General features: G+C 42.7%; 2 protein-coding genes across 2 annotated transcripts in view; one reads left to right on the forward strand and one right to left on the reverse strand.

Annotated features, from left to right (window-relative positions):
• The window catches only part of LOC306981889 (uncharacterized protein), a 25948-nt gene extending 14654 nt beyond the window's left edge, over positions 1-11294 (reverse strand). Inside the window, exons 1-23 of the mRNA XM_079581625.1 lie at positions 11169-11294; positions 10882-11039; positions 9547-10136; positions 7856-7876; positions 7707-7769; positions 6969-7022; positions 6823-6867; positions 6640-6666; positions 6312-6356; positions 5977-6021; positions 5844-5897; positions 4377-4445; positions 4229-4297; positions 4092-4160; positions 1706-1774; positions 1337-1405; positions 1103-1171; positions 965-1033; positions 825-896; positions 667-735; positions 527-598; positions 372-440; positions 230-298 (exon numbers count right to left, since the gene is read on the reverse strand). Of these exons, the coding sequence (XP_079437751.1) occupies positions 230-298; positions 372-440; positions 527-598; positions 667-735; positions 825-896; positions 965-1033; positions 1103-1171; positions 1337-1405; positions 1706-1774; positions 4092-4160; positions 4229-4297; positions 4377-4445; positions 5844-5897; positions 5977-6021; positions 6312-6356; positions 6640-6666; positions 6823-6867; positions 6969-7022; positions 7707-7769; positions 7856-7876; positions 9547-10136; positions 10882-11035 (1932 nt within the window). The 5' untranslated portion in view covers positions 11036-11039; positions 11169-11294. The remainder of the gene's footprint in view (positions 1-229; positions 299-371; positions 441-526; positions 599-666; positions 736-824; positions 897-964; positions 1034-1102; positions 1172-1336; positions 1406-1705; positions 1775-4091; positions 4161-4228; positions 4298-4376; positions 4446-5843; positions 5898-5976; positions 6022-6311; positions 6357-6639; positions 6667-6822; positions 6868-6968; positions 7023-7706; positions 7770-7855; positions 7877-9546; positions 10137-10881; positions 11040-11168) is intronic.
• Positions 11295-17431: 6137 nt separating this feature from the next.
• atp5f1b (ATP synthase F1 subunit beta) lies at positions 17432-20724 on the forward strand. The gene is made up of 10 exons (XM_079581941.1): positions 17432-17592; positions 18205-18378; positions 18460-18634; positions 18725-18846; positions 18916-19100; positions 19172-19330; positions 19712-19834; positions 19915-20127; positions 20201-20402; positions 20478-20724. The coding sequence occupies exons 1-10, from the start codon at positions 17490-17492 to the stop codon at positions 20573-20575; spliced, it is 1554 nt and encodes a 517-aa protein (XP_079438067.1). The 5' UTR covers positions 17432-17489; the 3' UTR covers positions 20576-20724.
• The last annotated feature ends 1448 nt before the right edge of the window (positions 20725-22172 follow it).

Below are 22172 nucleotides of genomic sequence, written 5' to 3' on the forward strand. Positions count from 1 at the left end.
TTTCAACAAATCCAGTGAAGTGAAGACATCATGTGGTGATGCAAGTCTTACCCAAAATAATGTTTTAGTAATTACTTTGCATTCTTAGTTAATGATGGGAAAGTGTGCATTGGATCCCAGAATCAAAATACTACCAGATGAGACTATGATTTAACTCTAACCACTCTGTACTGTACAATAACAAAAAGCAGCCAGAACATGACACATGTTACTGCCGTGACTTTTTCACCTTTGGTCCAGGAAGTCCATAGCCAGTCTCCCCAACTGGGCCAGGTGGACCACTTGGGCCTAGATCACCCTAATGGACATAAAATGGAATGTGTTATTCATTCAGAAACCATGCAAGAAACAAAGTGCAGTTATAAATATACCTTCGGTCCAACAACAAAGCGTCCGGAGGGACCAGGGAAACCTACTCGGCCCTGTGACCCAGGCTCGCCCTGAGAAACCATTGGAACAGTCATTATTTAAGTCTTTCAGCATATGAACATGACTGTGTTAGTGCATGTGTGTGTTTGAGACTCACCTTCGGTCCTGAAGGTCCAGCAATGCCAGGTGGACCGGTCAAACCTCGGATTCCTCTTTGACCTTGATCTCCCTGAGAGGTGACAAAGGACTTTCAGCTAATTGTTATCACGGTTAACAGTAAACTAATCTTCAGTGTACCTTCTCTCCCTGAGTCCCGAGTCCTGCTGCCCCCTCCAGCCCCCGGAGACCCGTTGCTCCTACTTCGCCCTAAAACACACAGCAGCTCGGCTAATGAGTGGCTGGAGTGACTGTGGAAGACAGCTAATAGTTTGAGGAAGTTGATAATGAGCAGAAACCTTCTGCCCTGGCGCCCCGTCTTCCCCTGGCAGGCCGGGCACTCCTGATATCCCTGGAGCTCCTGGTTCACCCTGGTACAGAGGCAGTGAACATGAACACTTGAACGATTGTTGTGTATTTGACCAGAGCTTGGACCCACCTTAGCTCCTGGTTCTCCTGCCCCTCTCTCTCCTGAGGCACCGGTCTCCCCAGGCAATCCTTGATCTCCCTGCACCATACAGCAAAGTTACTTCTGTACAAATATGTTGACTCACACAGAAACATGCACTGTACAAACCTTGGATCCAGGGAAGCCCTCTCCTGGGAGCCCCCTCGTCCCGGGTGGACCCCTTGGACCCTCCACGCCCTACAGAACAAACAGTAATTTAGACGACAATGGGTTAAAAAGCAGTGATCAATCAAAATAAAATAGTGTCTCTTTTGAATAGTCAAAGTCCTTAAAATGACATCCATATGAGGACACTGTCATGTGATGTGACTGACACTCATGATTAGACGGACACAGGCTTACCTTCTCCCCCTGTATGCCCGTCCCTGGGAGGCCGATAGGTCCTGGAAGCCCTGGAGGTCCAAAATCCCCCTAAAGGGCGACAGAGCAACATTGAAATCACAGCCCGTGCTCTATGCTTTGGGTCACAATTCAGTCTGACATGCAAAGAAGAAAAAAGTCACAGAAGAGTAATCTTTGGTCTAATGGGCTAAGCTGACAGCGGATAAATGGTTAGAGCGTTTGTTCGCGGAGCCAAAAAGGTCAAGAGTTTGATTCATGCTATTTTGCCATTTTTCCCTCCATTACCAGGCTCAGCTTAAAACATCTCTTAGGGTTAAGTCTATATTGCACAGACTGGATGTGTTCAGCGGTCAATCCTCCAGCTCTTACCTTGTCACCTTTGATCCCCAGCCCTGGTTGTCCTCTGGGCCCCCGCTGGCCGTCTAAGCCTCGTTCCCCCTGTGAAAACCCAACAACAATGGCTTTAATCTTCAGTAAATATGAACAAAACAAAGAATAAACTAGCCCATTTGAGAAGCAATAAGAAAGTATTCTGTTTGGCATATTATTATATTGTTGCTTTAACACAATTCACCGAAGACAGAATTTACATATTTTATTTGAGGCTCAATAAATCTGTTTATGTCTCTGTGGATTGTCGAAAAAATACATTTTCCTTGCTACCAATGTAAAGTAATCCCCCCCCTCTTAGCTTGTAACCACAGAAACCACCCCAAAGGAATTCTGGGATGTGTTCCAAATTGGTTCTCTGAGACATTTGTAAAAGTGCTACTGTACTGCTGTAGCATTAAGACAGCACCCAGTTCAGCTAGCTTTAATTTCATCTCTTGCCGCTGAAATCGAAGTGCGTGACCAAACCATGAATAGGGAGCTTAAATGTCAAATTATCTTTTTTTCCCTTCGAATTTTGAGCAACATTATAATAAGCAGTTGCTGGTGAGGGGTTTGAAAATGGAAGGAGGTGGGGAAGAGATGAAAAATATAGTTGTTTGTAGTCTTTTACAAAAAAAAAGTTGACATATAGAAGTTTTTGCAACTTGGTATCGAAACCGGGTGTCAAGCTTTTCTTAGCAGGGCAACACTTTGAATGAACTACACACTATTGAGCATTTGCAACACATTAGTTAAACATCTGCTGTTAGCTGTATTCTCTTCACCTACAGTATGAGCCGCTATCACTGCAGTAACCGATTCACAACGCTCCCCCGAAGATCCTGACAGCGCCTGAAGCCTCCGCTCAATAAAACGTTTACAAGCATTCGCCGCAGTATTTCAGACACAAATCAGACACACGTAATAGACAAAGAAAGTTACTTGTGGCTGTAAAAAACAGGCCTGTAAAAATGAACCCACTGTAGGGGAGCTTGAAAGCCCGAGGTGACGGAATGACTAAAGTTTATGTAGGAGTGCAGAAAGCAAGCAAGACCGGAGCATTCACTCTGTTATAGTTTTTAAGCAGTGTTTTACACGGCTTAAGGCCACACTAGAGAGGCCGTTTGGGTGTTTTTAAGGAGAGAAGAAGCCAGAGTAGAAGTACAGAGACGGATTAGAGTGGTAATCCAAGCTGACAGTAAGTACAATGAGGAGCGAGACGGCGTGTGCTGCGTATGACTGCGGAGAATACATTTTTCCTCTGGAGAAATGTCTTCTTTACTAAAGTCATTCAAGGACAAGAGAACCTGCAGCTACAATAACATCACCATTAACACTGCATTTAGCGGCACTGCAGCACTAAAAAGAACAGATCGAGTCATATCTGCGTGATATTCAGCACATAGTCCCAAGTGCTAATGATGTGGAAAAATGGTGATATTGCCGCTGAGCTCTTGTAAATCTGGATCTTGTCGAGGCATGTCACAAGAAAGAACGCTGCTCTGGAACCTGAGCGCCATCTGCGCGTCCACAGTCAGTGCACAGGAAACAGTGCACCTTTCAGGCCAAAGGCAAAAAGGCTGGGGGCAGCAGTCGTCTTGTTTGGGTGGAAACTGTTGTCAGTGCTGGGATGAACTAGATGAAGATCACAAGAAATAAAGGGCTGGAGTTTCACTTGATTATTGCTTTACATGTGTTCATATTAAAGTGTTGTAAAGAAGCCAAAAAATAAAGATATTATCACGCCTCATTAAACAGCTGATATGCTCTGGTGCAGCTGCCTAAACGCTCACTCTGATCCTGTAACAGTGACTTCAGAGGTGACGGAGTCCTTCGTTTTCCCAGCTGATTTGCCTTTGAGGCAAAAAGTATGGTGATGAGTCAACATGCCAACAGAAGATCTGGCGAAAAGGAAGTCTTTGAAGCCCGAGGCTCTTCTGGTCCTGACCTTGTGTGCGTGACAAGCTGTGTCCAAGTGAGGCAACACAGATGCCATCAGTGTGGCTCTCTCTCATGTCTGTCCAATCTTTTGTCTTCTGCACACTGCCGACATGCTCCGCCCTCTATTGGTGACAATCAATGAACCAGATCCATGTCTGACAGTGATGAGAGCCATACCGCCGCGCTGTGTGTCAATTTATGTGCTGTGTTGTGAAATCACCCCATGTAACTGTACACGCTGACAATTTCCTATCATTACGCAATGGAATCTGGGGCCCAGTGAGGCCAGTGTGCAGGACACAGAAGTCGGCAGCAGTTGAGCAGTTTTTGAAAAGGGTCACATACTGTAGGTTTAGGCTTTCCACTCACCGCAGAGTGAACACCTCACCAGAAAAAAAGCTGTTGGACATTAAAAACTTTAAATACAAAGGTAGAAACTCACTTTAGATCCCGGGAAACCTTCTCCTGTGGGCCCTCTCTCTCCTTGTACCCCCTGTGGCCCTTGAGGCCCCTGAATAATTGGAGAATTTTATTAACCCTTGAATCAGTCTCTTTGATGTGTGTCTTCTTCATATTTACCGGTGGTCCGGACTCTCCCAGTCCCAGAGGCCCTGGGGGCCCTGGTTGCCCTTGGAAACCGATGTCACCCTGAAAGCACAGGAGCAGGTGAGGCATAAAGTGTAGATAGGATCCTAGTAATTTATTTTTCCGTGACAATGAGCTTCACCTTTGGTCCCTGCAGGCCGATCCCCGTCTCGCCCTGAATTCCAGGTGGCCCAGAAAGTCCCCTTTCTCCCTATAAACCACAGACAAGTAAACACAGATACAGGGAGAACATACAGTGCAGGCCTTCAGCCACACACAGAGGGCTTTGTTTGGCACAATCTATTTGCAATATGCAAATGTCAGACAAAAATGGGTTTAATGCATTGACTGATTGATTGCAGTTTTTCTTTGTGTGAGTAATATAGAGCTCGTAAAATACAGAGCCAACATTTCAGGACCAATAAAAAGAGCTTTAGCCGTGACTTGCAGAATTGGTTTTCTGAGCAGGTCTAATGGATATGACATTATGCTCCTTTATGCCTCTGATCATTACAAAATATTGCATCAGATTTTAGCAACAATAAAAATCTATAAAGAGAATGAACCGTCCATTTGTTCTTTCTCTCCTTGTTTTTCCACAAATAAAACTTTTGAAACTTTTGAATTTCTCGATCTTCGCTGCTCTAATATATAGTACGTGAGGCTCTTAGGTGGAGTTCTTCGAGTGCAGTCTTTATAGATGCCGATCCCGCAGCAGTAAATCACATCCAGCCTGTGCAGCAGGAGGGCGCACTCAAGGCGTGAAGAGGGTGTGGAAATGTTAGCAATAGCATACCGCTATTCTTTTTTCACATCCCTCTGCCCTTTCCAGCAAGTCAGGACAATGTCTAAAGCTAGACATTAGTCTGCTGTTCAGGTGATATAGGATGACTGCTAGACAATCAGCATGAACATTCTTCCAAAATAATTAAGGGGCCAGAGGTTGGTGGGGAGTGTGGGCACATGGCCAAATTGGCAGCTGTAACATGCGAAGGAGGCTTAAAAAATAGGTCCAGACAAATAGGTTGACAAGGTAATAACAGACGAGCTGCTTACAGGGGCATCCAGCGTTCCAGCGCTGATGGATCATAACTCAAAAACTCTTCACATGTTCATCTGCCCCGTTTACGGATCATGTCGTTATCAATGATGCACAGATTTAATCTAAATTGTTTGTGGATATGTCACTGTTATGAGGAATTTTTTTTTTTCCCTTTACGTCAGTTCCACTTCCCATTTTCAGTCTCTGCATTTGATTTCACCTCCGCCAGCTCTCACGTTACGGACTCGTTTATTTCCTTTGTGCTGATGAATCCACTGACGTGCCTTTTGATATGACCATGAAAGGACTTAACTTGAACCAGACCGAATATGTTGGAAAAAAGTTTTTTATGCGTCTAACCCAGTCTCCGACAGGTGTGCAGCTGCTTTTGTGACTGTGGGTCACCTTTGATCACTTCATGTGGAGAGTTAAGGCCAGACTTTGGGGGAATGGAATTCACTCACACATGAAAAGTTACAGTGGAGTGTCCGATTCGTTTTTCCCACTTCCTTTTGTATTGTGCTTCATATAACACATGTATAATTTCACAAATTAGAGATTACTTACTTTTTTTCCCATTGGACCTTCAGGGCCGCTATCACCAGGTGGACCAGACAAACCCTAATCCAAACACATTATAGCACAGTTCATAATTAATAAATGAGTGTAATTATGTATTTAATAGAAGATTGCATCTTACCTGCAGACCACGGTTTCCTCTTGGCCCAAGTGTGCCCTCAGGACCCTAGATCACACAAATGAGAACAGATACATAAGTTAATGCATTCATTCTAACATAAGTTTTATGTATACATAAAACATGGGTGTGTTTTGACTCATCCAGGCAATAAAATATTATCCTTGAAAACTTGTACCCCAAGGATATTAACTGTGCAATAAACATTGAATCTTTACAACTGTTAAAAGATTGAAAGTATATTGTGCAATTGTCAGCGTATGGGGAATATTCAAATTTCTTGCTTGCAAATTCTAAGCTGCTGACAAGATAATTACCACACAAAATGATCAACATACTCTGTCTCCTTTAACTCCAGGTACACCACATTCGCCTCGTTCTCCCTATAAGAGAAAAAACAACAGTGTAATGACTTTCCTTAATCATTTTAATGACAGAGTACAGTTTCCATGAAGCAACGGGTTTAAACTAGAATCTATGTTGGGGGTTTGCTAAACTTGCACATAAACATTGGATTAAGTCCAGAACTGGAAACATCGTTTTAGTCGTGCTTTGCATACAACAGAGGGAGATATTTAAAAGTTACAACTTACTAGTTCAGATTTGAAATACCTGAAATAAGTGTTTTCTAAAAGGTGCAGTCTATTCAGATAATCCATACAGTACCTTCTCGCCTTTGTATCCTGATTTTCCCTGAGCACACAAAACACAGAGAAGTCATGGAGAGAGAGAACCAAAACAGTGTCACACAGACAACATAAAGAGACTGCTTATCCTCTTAATGCTCATATAGCGCAACAATAGCAATTAAGCAAACGCAAAGCAATTAACTTCCCATCATGTGCTCACCTCTGCTCCCTCTCGACCCGGAAGACCGCCGAGTCCACCCTCGCCCTGAGGGAGGACACTTTCATTAAGGGCATGTGCCAGATCAGCATTTCCAAAAGAAGAGCAGCAAAATGATAATAAAGAAAGCATAAATAAATGTGAAGCACCTTCTGTCCTTTGGGCCCGGGGCTTCCATCCTCGCCAGGACGACCCTTCTTGCCCTAAAGCGGAAACATGTTTTGCAAGTGCATCATGAACACAGGCAGCAGTGTGTTCCAGTATGACTCAGAGGTGAACTTCTGAGGACTGCAGCGCTGCATGTCTGGCTGCAGTCATGTTCGTGAGTACAACGTCTTATCGCTCAAATATCTGTTCGCTGGCGCACGCAGCAGCCAAGTCTAACTGGTGTCTGTGATGCGATCCAGCTTTTGTTCTTTTCCTGTGAATGTGCATCAAAGCTAAACCGCTGAGTCTAATTGCGGCTGACCTTGTTAATAATAGGACAGACTCCGCCTCACAACATGAAGAGAGTTGTGCGCGACGGATCTGACGCCTTGTGTCCTCAGACATTCCCAGAGTGGGTAAATTCTTCACACAAGATTTTTTACTTATTTCCTCCTGTCTGTTTAGGCATGTTCTCAATAAAGTCTATAGGAATGTAAGGCATTCTCTTTACTCTCACTGCTGCCGGGTTGAGCAGCTCTTCAAAAAAAACCACACCGTTTACTAAAACCTCTTAAAGCCCTGCAATTTGGTAGCCTGTTACAGTTATGGATGAGGATGCCTTTGTCAGCTGTGGAACTGTCAGCAGCACTTCAAATGGAGTCAGTTTAGGAGCAATTGTCTTGTAGGAACAAAACAGCGGTTTAGTGAAAATGAGCCTTGAAAGAATGGAAAATACTTACGGGAGGGCCGCCGGGTCCCCTCTCGCCCTTGTCACACGCACACTGGCTCAGAGCTAATGGGCACTGCACACATGAAGAAGCAGCGGTTACACGGGACACCGAGATGACGGACAAAAATGTAAAGGGGAGACTGCCCTGATGAGACTCACCCCTTCATCTGCCAGCACCGTCTGCACAACAAAAAAACAGGAAACTCGTTACATTCAATCCATATGTTCGTTTAAAAGGCCAAGTGAAAATCTATAGGCCTCATTAATAAGCTGAGTATGTCGCTGCCAGAACTATACTTCCTCATTTGGCAAAGACTGATGCACAAATAAAACAATCAGAGCACATATATAAAACTTTACAGTAGAATTAAGCACATCCACACCCTGGTACTTGACAGTTGTAAACAACATTGACTAGGAAACTTTATTCTATAATGAATGTTCTGGCATCGCTCACACAGCCCGGCGCATTCCCAAGGCAAATATCAATTCTTTCTTAAATATCGCATCATTGGATTCCACTGAAATCCTACACACCTCCCTCTCACAGCTCTCTCTCCGCTCGCAGAGACCGGTTTTGTCAAATGACCCTCCACCCGTCCACCTGTTTGTGCGTGAGAGACTTGACTCACTGCTGTAAAACGGCGCTCACGTCTTTTCATAGAGCTGCATTTTACGCCTCGGGTTTCTCATCACATGAAAGCTGACCACGCTCTCTATACGAGGGGTCGGACGGGAGGCCAAACGCAAACCACATGCATTGTTCAGGAATAGCAGCATCTCTAGGTAGCAGAGGGATATGCCGTCTCCGAGAAGGCAGTTGAAAAGAACGAACAGTGAAGATAAAAGATGGCCTGTGGAGCTGAAACATGCTTATGACATACAGATGCTGTCCTTCACATCCAGATGAAAGTGGACCTGGAGACTGGCTCCTATAGCCGGCCACATCGGTACAACTAGAAGACTTTCTTTATCGTATTTAGACGTGCTCCACCTGAGTCAACAGCCAGCCCTGGTTTTTGAAGTGGGTTCTCTTGAATGATGTGGCGTGCACGTATACTTGGTTCCTGCTTCCACGTTTTTTTCCCACAAAGGGGTTTAATGTGGAGCATATGTCTCAGTCAATAGCCTGGTTGTGACTTCAGGAAGTTCCTGCGTCGCACATGTTCTAATTAACTGGAAATGCATCTGCGGTTTATACAAGAAACTCAAGACAGAAGATATAATTATGAGCTCGGTAGAAATTCATTTTCTGCTGATTTTCTCGCGTATGTTACTATGGTAGCGGGCAGCAGGTGTAATAGAGGGATGTAATATGAGAACGGAGGGTGGTGTCCACAGAGAAAGTGCTGATTAGGAAGCCTGCAAATGCAAAAAAAATAAAACGTAGATGCCTTCATATGTTGCAACAATGCCTTGGGTATCAATCAGCTACTGAATGTATAATCATAATTGCAATCAGAAAGGACCTCCAAGCCAAAGAAATGCTAAGGATTTTGAAAAGGTCTTTGCAGGTCTGAGCAGGTCTGGAACTTTATAAACGGAATGTAGGAGCTGCACAGTCTGTTAAATCTTGCATACACAATTTGCCTAAATTTTGCTACTGGGGCTAAATGAATAGATTTTTTTGGTGTGTGTGTTAAATATTACAATTGCATGTATATTTGAGAATTATGTTTAAACATGTCCTGGAGCACTGACTGAAAAGCTGTTTACCACAGTGAGATGTGTCAGAGAGCCTCTTTGCACTTTTTGCATCCTAGAACAGCAGGGTTTAAAGAGCACACTAGGTCTAATTGTACCATCTGAAATACAACATGTAGGGTTAGCCTTGGACTTAAATCACTCACAATCTCCTTGATGACTTTGTCCACAATCGCTCTGTCCTGGAGGTTGTGCAGGTAGCGGGAGGCGGGGGAGCTCGCGATCAGCCTCAGCTGGGCGATGTTAGCGAGTTCATTGGCCTCGGGGGTGATGCCGATGGCGAAGAAGCGCACCCCCTGGTTCTTGGCGTCTGCCACGGCCGAGAATATATCAGGGTTCCTTGGATGAGAGACGCCATCGAAGAGCAGGATGGCCACCTTGATGCTCTGAAGCGCAGACTCCTCCAGGTAAATTCGGGTGAGGTTGGTGATGGCGTACGTGGTGTAAGTGCCGTGGCCGATGTAGACAATGGGCGCGATCCGGGCTTTGAAATCCTCGGGGCCGCGCCACTGTTTGAAGGTCTGCTCTATGATCACGTGACTGCTGTACTGGAGGAGAGCGGCGCGCGAGACGAGGCCGCGGCCCGTCTGCAGACGCGCTGCCTGCAGCCGCGCTGCCTGCAGCCGGTCCATCACGTCCGCGGCGAAGCGCTTCTCTTGGGCATGGTTGTCTTTGGCACTCTCTGAGCTGTCGATCAGAAAGGCGATCTCCAAACTGCAATCTTCATCAACAAGTGCTAAAAAGAAAAGTTATAAACTCAGAGACTGTAATAAAAAAAAACTGTAACTTGACATTTTTCTCTAGTAACTGGGACATTATCTATTATCATTCACATGCTGCTGCTACATAAAGTACACTTGCCCTGCATTTCCTTAAGCCAAGATTGATTGTCCATTACTTTCATATCCGGCCAAACATAAAGACCTAACTCATCATGGCTAAGTGAATTGCGAGAGCCAGAGCGACACTTTTATCTGTGGAGTTCTCTTGCTCGCCAAAGAAGATTTATTAAACATCGCAGGCCTATAGTCTGGTGCCTGATCAAGAAAATGTGCGATAAGTTCATGGATGTGACATATAATATTAAAGACAAATAAAAGTAACTCAACTCGCAGAGGCAACCTTCAACAACAAAAGGAGGTCACAGATCTAATATAGGCTGAGGAGAAATCACATTCATCTTCAGAGAAATATGTCAGTGAGAGAATGCGCCGGGGGAAAGTGAATCCTGCGCAAATAAAACATTTGGATAACAGAGCATACACTGGCCACTCAGCAGCAGATGGATGGCTGAGAGATATGATCAATCCACTGCATCCTCCAGCAGTGTCCTTGTTGAGGAGCATGTTCTAGTTTCCTCCACCTGTAGCAGCACTGTTCAGATAAAAATGACCCAATTGCCACCTGGAGTAAGCCTCACTAGCATCCGTCATCTCTGAATCTGTGACATCTGTGACAGTAACAAAGAGGAGGCAGCTTACCTTTACCGTTCTGGCCTACAGAATTAGGTGAGTAGACTTTGCCGTTCTTCTTTCTGGTGGACACGACTTCTTCTTCGTAATCTTCGTCAAAGTCCTGTGCCAGCAGACCTTGTAGTCCCCAAAGGAGCAGGAGCCAGTGCAGAGAGGGGACCATGACTCTTCAGAGCAGTGACAGAAAGAGAGGAGAGAATCAAAGATCTACTTACTCTAATGCCTCCACAAACCCACAACAAGCTCTAACAGGCGCTCACTTGATGGGGCTTAGTCAGGAAGCATGCATAACTTACAATGATGCTGACTTGGGTTTTCAGTGTTCACAGAGCTCTTGAAAAGTGCAAAAGTGCTCTTCATAGAGACCAATCTGAGCGGCTGCAGTGTATGATCCTATGTGTCCATGACTTGGAAGTCCTGATGGGGTGAAGATGGGTTCTGGGAGTCTGCAGGCCTCGCGGCTTTCAAGCTGTGACACCGGCTGCAAAAGCGTGCTACCCAAACTTTTGTCTGGATCTCAGGGGGCTGCCTCAGACGTGAGCCATTCTGGGGCGCAGTAAATGAAGCCAGGCCAGCCCTCTTTGAGACGCACACCCTTTTCAGTGCAGGGAGGGGAGGCAGACATCCACACACTTCAGAAACCCCCCATGTCAACGAGGAGTCTTTGAATAACACCGACACTGCTTTTTCCAATTTTTTCCATGTCGATGTCATTTTAATCAGTAGATATAAACCCTCGGGATAAACAAAATCAATCGGTTGCTTGGTAACTTTTTGTATTTTCCTAGTTCTCCATAGCATTGAATACAGTGCAGATTTGTGTGTGTGTGTGTGTTGGAGCGTAACCTAACATTTAGAAACCTCACCTCACAATAATTCAGAGCTCGAGAAATGCCATATTTTTGCTGTAGGCCAAACACCTTGCAAAAACAGCATACCAGGATTCACCTGTGAAAACAAAATCATCTGTCAAAGTGTGATTCACTGTAAACATGATGCAGTTGGTGGTGAAAAGAAAATGTGTTTATAGTCACATTGTACAATTACATGGCAAGAGCTTGTCTCTCACATGCCAATTTGACTCATTTAGAGTAAATTGTGACTTTATAAATTTGTGTAACTGAAAACTATACTCTAAAAGTGATTGTAAATGTTGCTATTGCGGTACTAATATGATTGTAATCCCAAATAAATGGAGCATTAGAGGTCTAAAACTAGGACTGATCACAGCAGGAATGACAAAAATGTTTTTACTGTCTACCGTATTGATCAAAGCAAAGGAAGAATAGATAAGCTGCCACTCAAGAATGCACTTCTGAACAAGAGACAGAGACCCCCAGCCGTTAATCACCAATACTTTCAGAAACTCTGTGTTTTGTGCAGATAGCTGTAAGCGATAAGAGCCACTACAGAATTATCACAGTAATACATGGAAAGAATTACCATAACTCGAGCCATACTTATTAGTAATAATTACATAAACAGAAGACTAAAATAGGCTTTAAGTAGGAATAAAATGAAAATGCAGATTTGACTGAAAATTTGTTTTGTATCTTCCCTGAATGAAAGTCAAACCGCACTGCATAAGAAGCTGTGTGGAATCAGCTAAACAGAGAAGCAGGCAGACCACAAAGGTCAGAAGGCATGGCAGGGCATGTTTACTAAGATCATTTTACTTTTTTTTCCCCCCAGAAAAGTGTGCGGCATGAGGGAGGAGGAGAAACATGGATTGGCTGCTCTTTATAACACGCTTTGATTTTTCCAACCCCTGCAGGTATCTTTCCTGCGACATTGGGAGTAACCACTGTTTTTACAAGCTAATGCATGTTATTTAAACATACACTTAGAGCTGCAGGAGGCTGTGGCTGATGATGCTTTGTCAGATGAATAAAAGTCATCCAAGGCACACATTCCTATGCCTCAACAAGTTTTGTACCAGTCTGAGCAGTATATTGTTGAAATATGTACATATTAAACAGTCAAGATAAACACAGATCATTACATGTCAGACACATATTGTGAAACTAAGTGATTTTCTGTCCTCTTATGGAGGACCGTGGCTGCCAAAACTATAAATATATACATAAATAAATAAATAAATAAATAAATTTAAAAAAGATAAAATTTGCAAAGAAATGCGTGCAATTATGAGAATAAGTGCATTTATTTCTGTATTTATTTATTTATATATTTATTTATTTCTGTATTTATTTATTTATTTACATATTTATTTATTTTTGTATTTATTTATACATTTATTTCTGTATTTCTCTATTTATTTCTCTATTTCTGTATTTATTTTTGTATTTATTTATTTATTTATATATTTATTTATTTCTCTATTTATTTATTTATTTCTCTATTTATTTATTTATTTTTGTATGTATTTATTTATTTCTCTATTTATTTATTTATTTCTCTATTTATTTTTTAATTTATGCATTTATTTATTTATTTCTCTATTTATTTATTTATTTCTGTATTTATTTATTTATTTCTGTATTTATTTATTTATTTCTGTATTTATTTATTTATTTCTGTATTTATTTCTGTATTTATTTCTGTATTTCTCTTAATGAGATGCAAATCATGGGGTGGGTCGGGATGCCTCTGCTGTCAGCTCATTGGTCAATCTTTTTCCTTGCTCCAGAGCTTGTCCAGCATAGACGGCCATGTTGAGATCACTGTGTTCTCGCTATAGCCATGTCAGAACGAGAAAAAAAAAAAAAGCATTCTTCCATATGCAGCAATTGCATTGTGTGTGTGTTTTTTAAACAAATAAGTAAATTATCCTTTGCTCTGGGTCGCTGAACAGCCTCCATTTTGGAGTGGTGAACGGTTGCATGTTGGACCTCAAGCATATCTAGTTGGGGACTGCTGTGCTATGTTCTAATGAGCTGAGAAGACTGGCGGACAGGAGAATCTGTAGTGCTGACTATATTATTTTCCATTTGGATCAGTTACGTAAAGTCCCGTCGCCAGACGTCAGTCTTAAGGCGTCATTAGTACTACTATAAAGAACATATTTTTCGGTATTCGCGTAGCCCTGGCGCACACTGATCATTACATTAAACATAATCAACAGCAAATATGACCAGACCAACTACAGCTGTAACATCAGTCCTCGTGGCGGAAACGTCAGTAGGCCTACATGCATTAAATGCCGCCGGTCCTCTCTCTCCGTGAGGAGGAAATAGTTAGGTTACTTGTGGAGTTTGGGCTGGTCTAATCGGGCAGAAAGCGCGAAAGTAACACTGTGCAAATGAGTGATCTTTGCCCAATTTATAGTGGTTGTACAGCAGTTCTGCAGGCCTTCTCGTGGTTATACGGCGTATGTCTGCGTATCACGTAGTCTACTACACCACATCTGTGTCGGGGGGGCGGGCATGGCCCCGTATGGCCAGCCCATAGCGACGGGTATAACCACTAGAAAACATGCAGGATGGCCGGATAACCACGACAAACCGGGCCAAGATACGTATCACTCATGTGCGAAACTGTTACTTTGCGCTTTCAATCGGTTTAATACACCGCACGCGACGAGCTCTCGCGCAAAGTGCGTACATGTACATTACAGGCGTGCGCTGAGAAGCGCCATGCTGTCAAGATGCGTGTGCCCACTACAAACCACTACAAATTGGGCAAAGATCACTCAATTGTACAGTGTTACTTTCGCGCTTTCTGCCCGATTAGACCAGCCCAAACTCCACAACAAGTAGCCTAACTATTTCCTCCTCTAGCACGGAGGCGGCATTTCATCCCTCTCTCTCTTTCTCTGGCACGGTTCCTTCCAAGCTGCGCTCGTGCGCAATTGCGCACGGCTCCCGTGTTGTCTGGGCACAAAATAAAATATAGGTGATATGATAGAGGGGCATCAACGATCATCCTCCGCCCTGAGAGTCCACGATGCTCGTGAGAGGCAAAGGCAGTGACAGGTGCTCGTGTGTGTTTTACTACAAAGCGCTGAAGTCCGCCGAAAAGTCCCCGCGTTCGAAGTGTGCGTTTTACACTCAGACACTGGAGCTTTAGTGAAGCTGAGAGAGACTGAAAAGTGGACGCGGCCACAGCACTGACCGAGCCATATTCATGGTACAAACGGTGGCGCGAGTGTGGGGGTGTGTGTGGGGGGAGTGTGGGGGTGCAGGCGCTCGTTCTACAGCCCCAGAGTCCGGTCGTTTTCCACGCTCGGAAACGTGTTTTCGTTGCATCGGCGCAGTATTCTGCACAGACGCAAGGCCCAGCTCATTCAGCTGCTTTTGAAAAGGACCTCACTCATAAGTTCAAGTTTGAGTAGAAGGATGTGTTGATGAGGAGGCTCAGCTCGGAGAAACGCATGTGGGCCTACTGACGTTTCCGCCACGAGGACTGATGTTACAGCTGTAGTTGGTCTGGTCATATTTGCTGTTGATTATGTTTAATGTAATGATCAGTGTGCGCCAGGGCTTCGTGAATACCGAAAAATATGTTCTTTATAGTAGTACTAATGACGCCTTAAGACTGACGTCTGGCGACGGGACTTTACGTAACTGATCCAAATGGAAAATAATATAGTCAGCACTACAGATTCTCCTGTCCGCCAGTCTTCTCAGCTCATTAGAACATAGCACAGCAGTCCCCAACTAGATATGCTTGAGGTCCAACATGCAACCGTTCACCACTCCAAAATGGAGGCTGTTCAGCGACACAGAGCAAAGGATAATTTACTTATTTGTTTAAAAAACACACACACAATGCAATTGCTGCATATGGAAGAATGCTTTTTTTTTCTTTTCGTTCTGACATGGCTATAGCGAGAACACAGTGATCTCAACATGGCCGTCTATGCTGGACAAGCTCTGGAGCAAGGAAAAAGATTGACCAATGAGCTGACAGCAGAGGCATCCCGACCCACCCCATGATTTGCATCTCATTAAGAGAAATACAGAAATAAATAAATAAATAAATACAGAAATAAATAAATAAATACAGAAATAAATAAATAAATACAGAAATAAATAAATAAATACAGAAATAAATAAATAAATACAGAAATAAATAAATAAATACAGAAATAAATAAATAAATGCATAAATTAAAAAATAAATAGAGAAATAAATAAATAAATAGAGAAATAAATAAATACATACAAAAATAAATAAATAAATAGAGAAATAAATAAATAAATAGAGAAATAAATAAATATATAAATAAATAAATAAATACAAAAATAAATACAGAAATAGAGAAATAAATAGAGAAATACAGAAATAAATGTATAAATAAATACAAAAATAAATAAATATGTAAATAAATAAATAAATACAGAAATAAATAAATATATAAATAAATAAATACAGAAATAAATGCACTTATTCTCATAATTGCACGCATTTCTTTGCAAATTTTATCTTTTTTAAATTTATTTATTTATTTATTTATTTATGTATATATTTATAGTTTTGGCAGCCACGGTCCTCCATATCCTCTGACCTTGCTTGTATTTGGAGACGTCCATGCTGCATCTGGACCCCTTCTCATCTTCCCCAGTGTCCACCACGGCAACAAAAAAACAAACACACAAAAAAAAACACAGGCAGCATCACAAATACATTTCCAGATATTCAAAACAATAACCAAGGAAATACTATTGGCAGCAACATTAACTTAACCACAAAACAATGCGACACAAAACACCATAGCCATCATTTACCCATTTAACTTCATTTGAAAGACAAGTCGTCGTTTTTGGAGGAGGAAGCTTAGGGACGGATGAAAGCCAGGGTTAAAAAAACCCCAAAAAAAACAAAAAAAAAACTTATTAGAGACTGTTTGCTGCGTCTTTGCAAATAAAATTACCTGGAAGAGGGAAAAGACTCGTATTTGTTATTCTTAGTCAAGGGCTCCCCCTGGTGCCAAAAAGATAAATTGCACTTAAATCTTATACTAGATGAGCCATTCTCCACACTTACTCCAGGGGGCCTCCACACATCGTTCACCTAAAAATGAATGGGTTTGAAATTAGGTTTATGTGTATTTTTTTAATTATAAGAAAGTATTAGCCACTATTATTTGTGAGTCGTTACATTAACATTATGAGAAATAAATGAACAAAAAATTACATATTGTTTGAAAAGAGTGAATTCTCAATGTTGGAGCCACCAGTGAGACATCTTGATTGACAAAGGGCACCACGACGGACGTACTGGACTTTGACGAAGGCTGTACAAGATATTAACATTTTCAGAAGTGCATGTTAAGACAAACATGTACTCTTGTTTGTCTCAACAAAATGAAGGGCCTACTGAAAAGATAAGATGAGAATCATTTCAGGCTCTGCTACTGTCATTGTTGTATCACATATTGCAAAGCCTTGAAAATTATACTATTGTTTTGCACAGTATCATAGTGTCTACATATAAACACACGAGCCAAAACTACAGCCTACACATAGATACTTTGACTTTGAAGGGACTGTGTTTGGATGGAAAGCAGAGGGCAGAATGTCAGCGAGGGCAGAATGTCAGGCAGCTGGAGAGGTTGTTGCGCATGCTCCACGCGCATGCGCAGTTAGTGTATGCCCTCGTTCGTTATAAAGCAGCGAGTTCCGCTGTCTCTTTCCACCTTCAGCCATTTTAACCATGTTAGGAGCTGTGGGACGCTGCTGCACCGGGGCTCTGCAGGCTCTCAAGCCTGGGGTCCAGCCCCTGAAAGCCCTTACTGGATCCCCGGCCGTCCTTTCACGTATGTTAGGCATGCTTAATGTTTTTGTGGAGTTATGTGTAACGAAAAGCGTAAAAGATAGCTGATAGCTGCAACTAGGCTAATGTTGGTTGATGCTAGCAAGTCACCTCCACGCTGAATGTCTACCGGGGGTGAAGGCCTCTACGTTCAGATGTGTTCGTTAAAGGCTTTTAATGCTATGAATATTTATTAATCATGTGAATCTATGTATTCACAATCAAACATATTGGAATTACGTGGATGCTGCGCTCTCCTTTATGTTGTAAATGTGTTAGCAGAAATGACCTTTGTAATGACGTGAGGCCATGTTGGTCTATTTGGATCGCAAAGTCTGCCTATATTAAATAGACATTATTATATTCTAGCTAAAAGTGGACAATCTTGCTGTAATGCATGTGAAAAGACCGCCGTGGCAGATTACGATTTTGAACAGTATGTTCTGGACGGATTAGCGTTAGCATTATTAGCTCAATACAGGCTTCATTCATTTGACTTGCTGCGTTGCTGTCATGTGTTTTAGACGTTAAGCTAACTCATGTTGCTGGGGAAAAGAAAGATGTGGTTAATGCAAGGTGACGTGACCATTAAAGTTCTGTCTAATCATCTTTGCAGGCCGAAACTATGTCGCTCCTGCCGCCGCTGCAGCGACTGCCGGTGGGAAGATCGTGGCTGTCATTGGGGCCGTGGTCGACGTCCAGTTTGATGAGGACCTTCCACCCATTCTCAACGCTCTGGAGGTGGCTGGCCGCGACTCCAGACTTGTCCTTGAGGTGGCACAGCATCTTGGTGAGTGCTGTTGTATTCGACCTTGAGTTAAAATCTAAGCTTGCTCAAATGCACTCAACATCTTTTTGTGGGTGTGTTCAGGGGAGAACACCGTGCGAACCATTGCTATGGATGGTACTGAAGGTTTGGTCCGAGGGCAGAAAGTCCTGGACACCGGCGCTCCAATTAGAATCCCTGTTGGCCCTGAGACCCTGGGCAGAATCATGAATGTAATTGGAGAGCCCATTGATGAGAGGGGGCCCATCACAACACAACAGTAAGTTCAAATCAAAGTCTAAAAACAAAACCTGCTGGTTCCGTTTGGATTGTAGCGAGTTACAATTATTGTATTTGTGATCTTTTTAAGGACGGCGCCAATTCACGCAGAGGCCCCTGAATTCACAGACATGAGTGTGGAGCAGGAAATTTTGGTCACTGGAATTAAGGTTGTCGACCTGCTCGCTCCTTATGCCAAGGGAGGAAAAATTGGTATGTCATTGATTTATCAACAAACTAATTCTGATGGCATTTATTTATCCGTTTGATCTTGTTTTCCAGGTCTGTTTGGTGGTGCTGGTGTCGGCAAGACTGTGTTGATCATGGAGTTGATCAACAATGTGGCTAAGGCCCATGGTGGTTACTCTGTGTTCGCTGGTGTGGGAGAGAGAACCCGTGAAGGAAATGACTTGTACCATGAAATGATTGAATCCGGTGTCATTAACCTGAAAGACACTACTTCCAAGGTTAGTTTGAAGTTTGAGATGATTTTATTTTGTTTAATGGATCTTTTTATTAATGACATTTGTAATGGTAGGTGGCGCTGGTGTATGGACAGATGAACGAGCCCCCTGGTGCCCGTGCCCGAGTGGCTCTCACTGGTCTGACCGTCGCTGAGTATTTCCGTGATCAAGAAGGTCAAGATGTGCTGCTCTTCATTGACAACATCTTCCGCTTCACACAGGCTGGCTCTGAGGTCAGAATCCTTCTGTCAAACCGATCCATAAATAGGATGTGCCGAAATGCGAGATGGGATGTTTGTGAAAAAACTTTCAGGCTTTCACCAACCTAAACTTGGGTGTGCCATGCAAATTTATAATTTAGTCACTAATGGGGACACTGCCTGAATGGCTAGCAAGCCCAAAACGTGCTAACATGTTTATTACAATTGAAAGTCTACTGGCAGTTTCTTTCTGTCTATTAGATTTAAGCACATGCCATTTTATATCATATTTGCTATGCATATTGATCTACAAAGCAAATTTCCCACAAGGGGCAACAAATGTATATTTAAAAAAAAAAACCTTGGTATTGGGGTTACCTTGATGTTATGCTTGACAATGATGCTCATGTTCAGGTATCTGCCCTCTTGGGTCGTATTCCATCCGCTGTGGGTTATCAGCCAACTCTGGCCACTGACATGGGTACCATGCAGGAGAGAATCACTACAACAAAGAAGGGTTCAATCACATCTGTGCAGGTAAACATATTGGGTTATCCCTGTAATGAAACCAAATGAGAATGAATTAGCTTTGTTAATCACTTATCTTACCTTCAAAGGCCATCTATGTGCCCGCTGATGATTTGACTGACCCTGCTCCCGCCACAACCTTCGCTCATTTGGATGCCACCACCGTGTTGTCACGTGCTATCGCTGAGCTGGGTATCTACCCTGCTGTGGACCCCTTGGACTCCACCTCCCGTATTATGGACCCCAACATTGTGGGTTCTGAACATTACGATGTTGCCCGTGGTGTGCAGAAAATCCTTCAGGTTTGTGACTAATGAAATGCACAAGCTTTAATAATGTCTAACTTTATTAACTCTACAATTTCCCACGTTACAGGACTACAAATCCCTGCAGGATATCATTGCTATTCTGGGAATGGATGAGTTGTCTGAGGAGGACAGACTGACTGTGGCTCGTGCCCGTAAGATCCAGCGTTTCTTGTCACAGCCCTTCCAGGTGGCTGAGGTTTTCACAGGACATATGGGCAAGCTGGTGCCTCTGAAGGAGACCATCAGCGGCTTCAAGGCCATCCTTGGGGGTAAGCAGAAATGGAATTATGCGTTGTAGTCCCATCCACTTGTTCATGATCAATAATTTAACTTTCCTTGTTTAGGAGAGTATGATGCCCTGCCAGAACAGGCTTTCTACATGGTGGGCCCCATTGAAGAAGTTGTCCAGAAGGCTGAGAAACTGGCTGAGGAGCACTCGTAAATATCAAAGTAAAATCTTTCCTGAAAAGGTTTAGGAGCACTTGGTTTGCAAAACATGTCAAAATACAAATCAAACCTGTCTTGTTCATATTAAAGTTCTATTTAATGTTTCCTAAGAAAGAATGAAATAAAGGTTGTCTGTCCACAAAATGTCGGTCAACTCTTCAATCCATCGCAATCTAATCTGTAAGCAACTCATTCAATAGTTCTGCCTTCATGTCCCTTTATTGAAATAAAAGGCTGGCAAAAACCTGAGTTTTCTGCATATTTATTCTACCACAAAATCAACATCAGCTAAAATGTGGTAATTGCAAGCCTGGACGTACATAAGCCCGCTAGTGTTCATATCATTAATTCGCTACCTAATGTCACAGAGGAGTAATCTAAAGTCAGCAGCTTTAGTAGACTTATTGTATAAATGTACCTCCTACATTCTGTAGTTTATTATATAGTGGTCTGGAGCAGTTTAACTCATTAGGGCAGAATTTCATTGGTTTTCAAAGTAGGCCACATTTTTTTTGTATTGACCATTTTAGACTGTAATTTATTTCCAAAATTATCACCTAGAATTGTGATGTCAATGAATGGACATGACATGCACTTTGGCTGCTTCCGATTTCCTCCAATAATAGTGCCTACGTCCTTATCCTAGCTCCTATCCCCTTGTCACGTGATAAGGTCAACCGTTAGTCCCCTATGCAGTTAGGAACGATAGCTTCTGCTGCGTTTGCATTACCCAGTGAAGGAAACGGGAAGTGACATCACCAACAGCTGTTTCAACTATATCACAAAAAACTGTTGCAGCCACACAGTAAACGGACGATGATTAAAAAGCTGTTTTAGAGTCACCTTCCACAGAAAAAAAAAAAAAAAAGCTCTGGTAAGATATTCCACCTCCTGCCCTATGGTTCATTGTCAGACATCACCAGCTGTATTAACACAGTGAGGTATACTCCTCAAATGAGCCATGAGGCTAAAGTTTCTTCTAAATGAAAGCTGTGGTGTCTACAACATTTATTTGGTCACTTCTAGAAAGTTTAGCTTGGGCAGAATGTTTTATTGATTTATTGAAATAAATGTACACCCTGTCAATCAGCAGTGATTGTGCATGAATCACTCGAGGGTGGGGTTGGGATTGACGGAACGGTGGTTTATGGGATGGCCCCTTACCACTGGTGTGGACCCTCCAGAGGTCCCTATGCTAAAGGAGATATGAGAGGAAGCATACAGGCTCCTTTCTCTACCTCCTTCCTCACTGACCGCACCAGTGCTTAATTTGATCCCCCGTTTGGGGAAACGCATTCCCTCAATTAAATTTTTTTCAGGGTAAAGGATCCGGGAAATATTTTGGAGGATCCGGCAAAAAATGTTTCTGTTTTGGCCTGTTCCCCCAATCCATCACATCAGACCAAAAGTGTTCCTGAAAATACTCATTTACAAATAAAGCACTGGACAGCACTATTCGGACGCTTCTTATCATGGCTGATGCTGATGCTGATGCATATCCGGTTTGGGTTTAGACCTCTTACCACTTCGCTCGAATCGGTGCAAAGTTAAATGCATAAATATCTTTAACTTTTTTAATAACTTTTTTTTTC

This window comes from Gobius niger (genome assembly GCF_951799975.1).
Source record: "Gobius niger genome assembly, chromosome: 23".
In the NCBI taxonomy this organism is placed as follows: domain Eukaryota; kingdom Metazoa; phylum Chordata; class Actinopteri; order Gobiiformes; family Gobiidae; genus Gobius; species Gobius niger.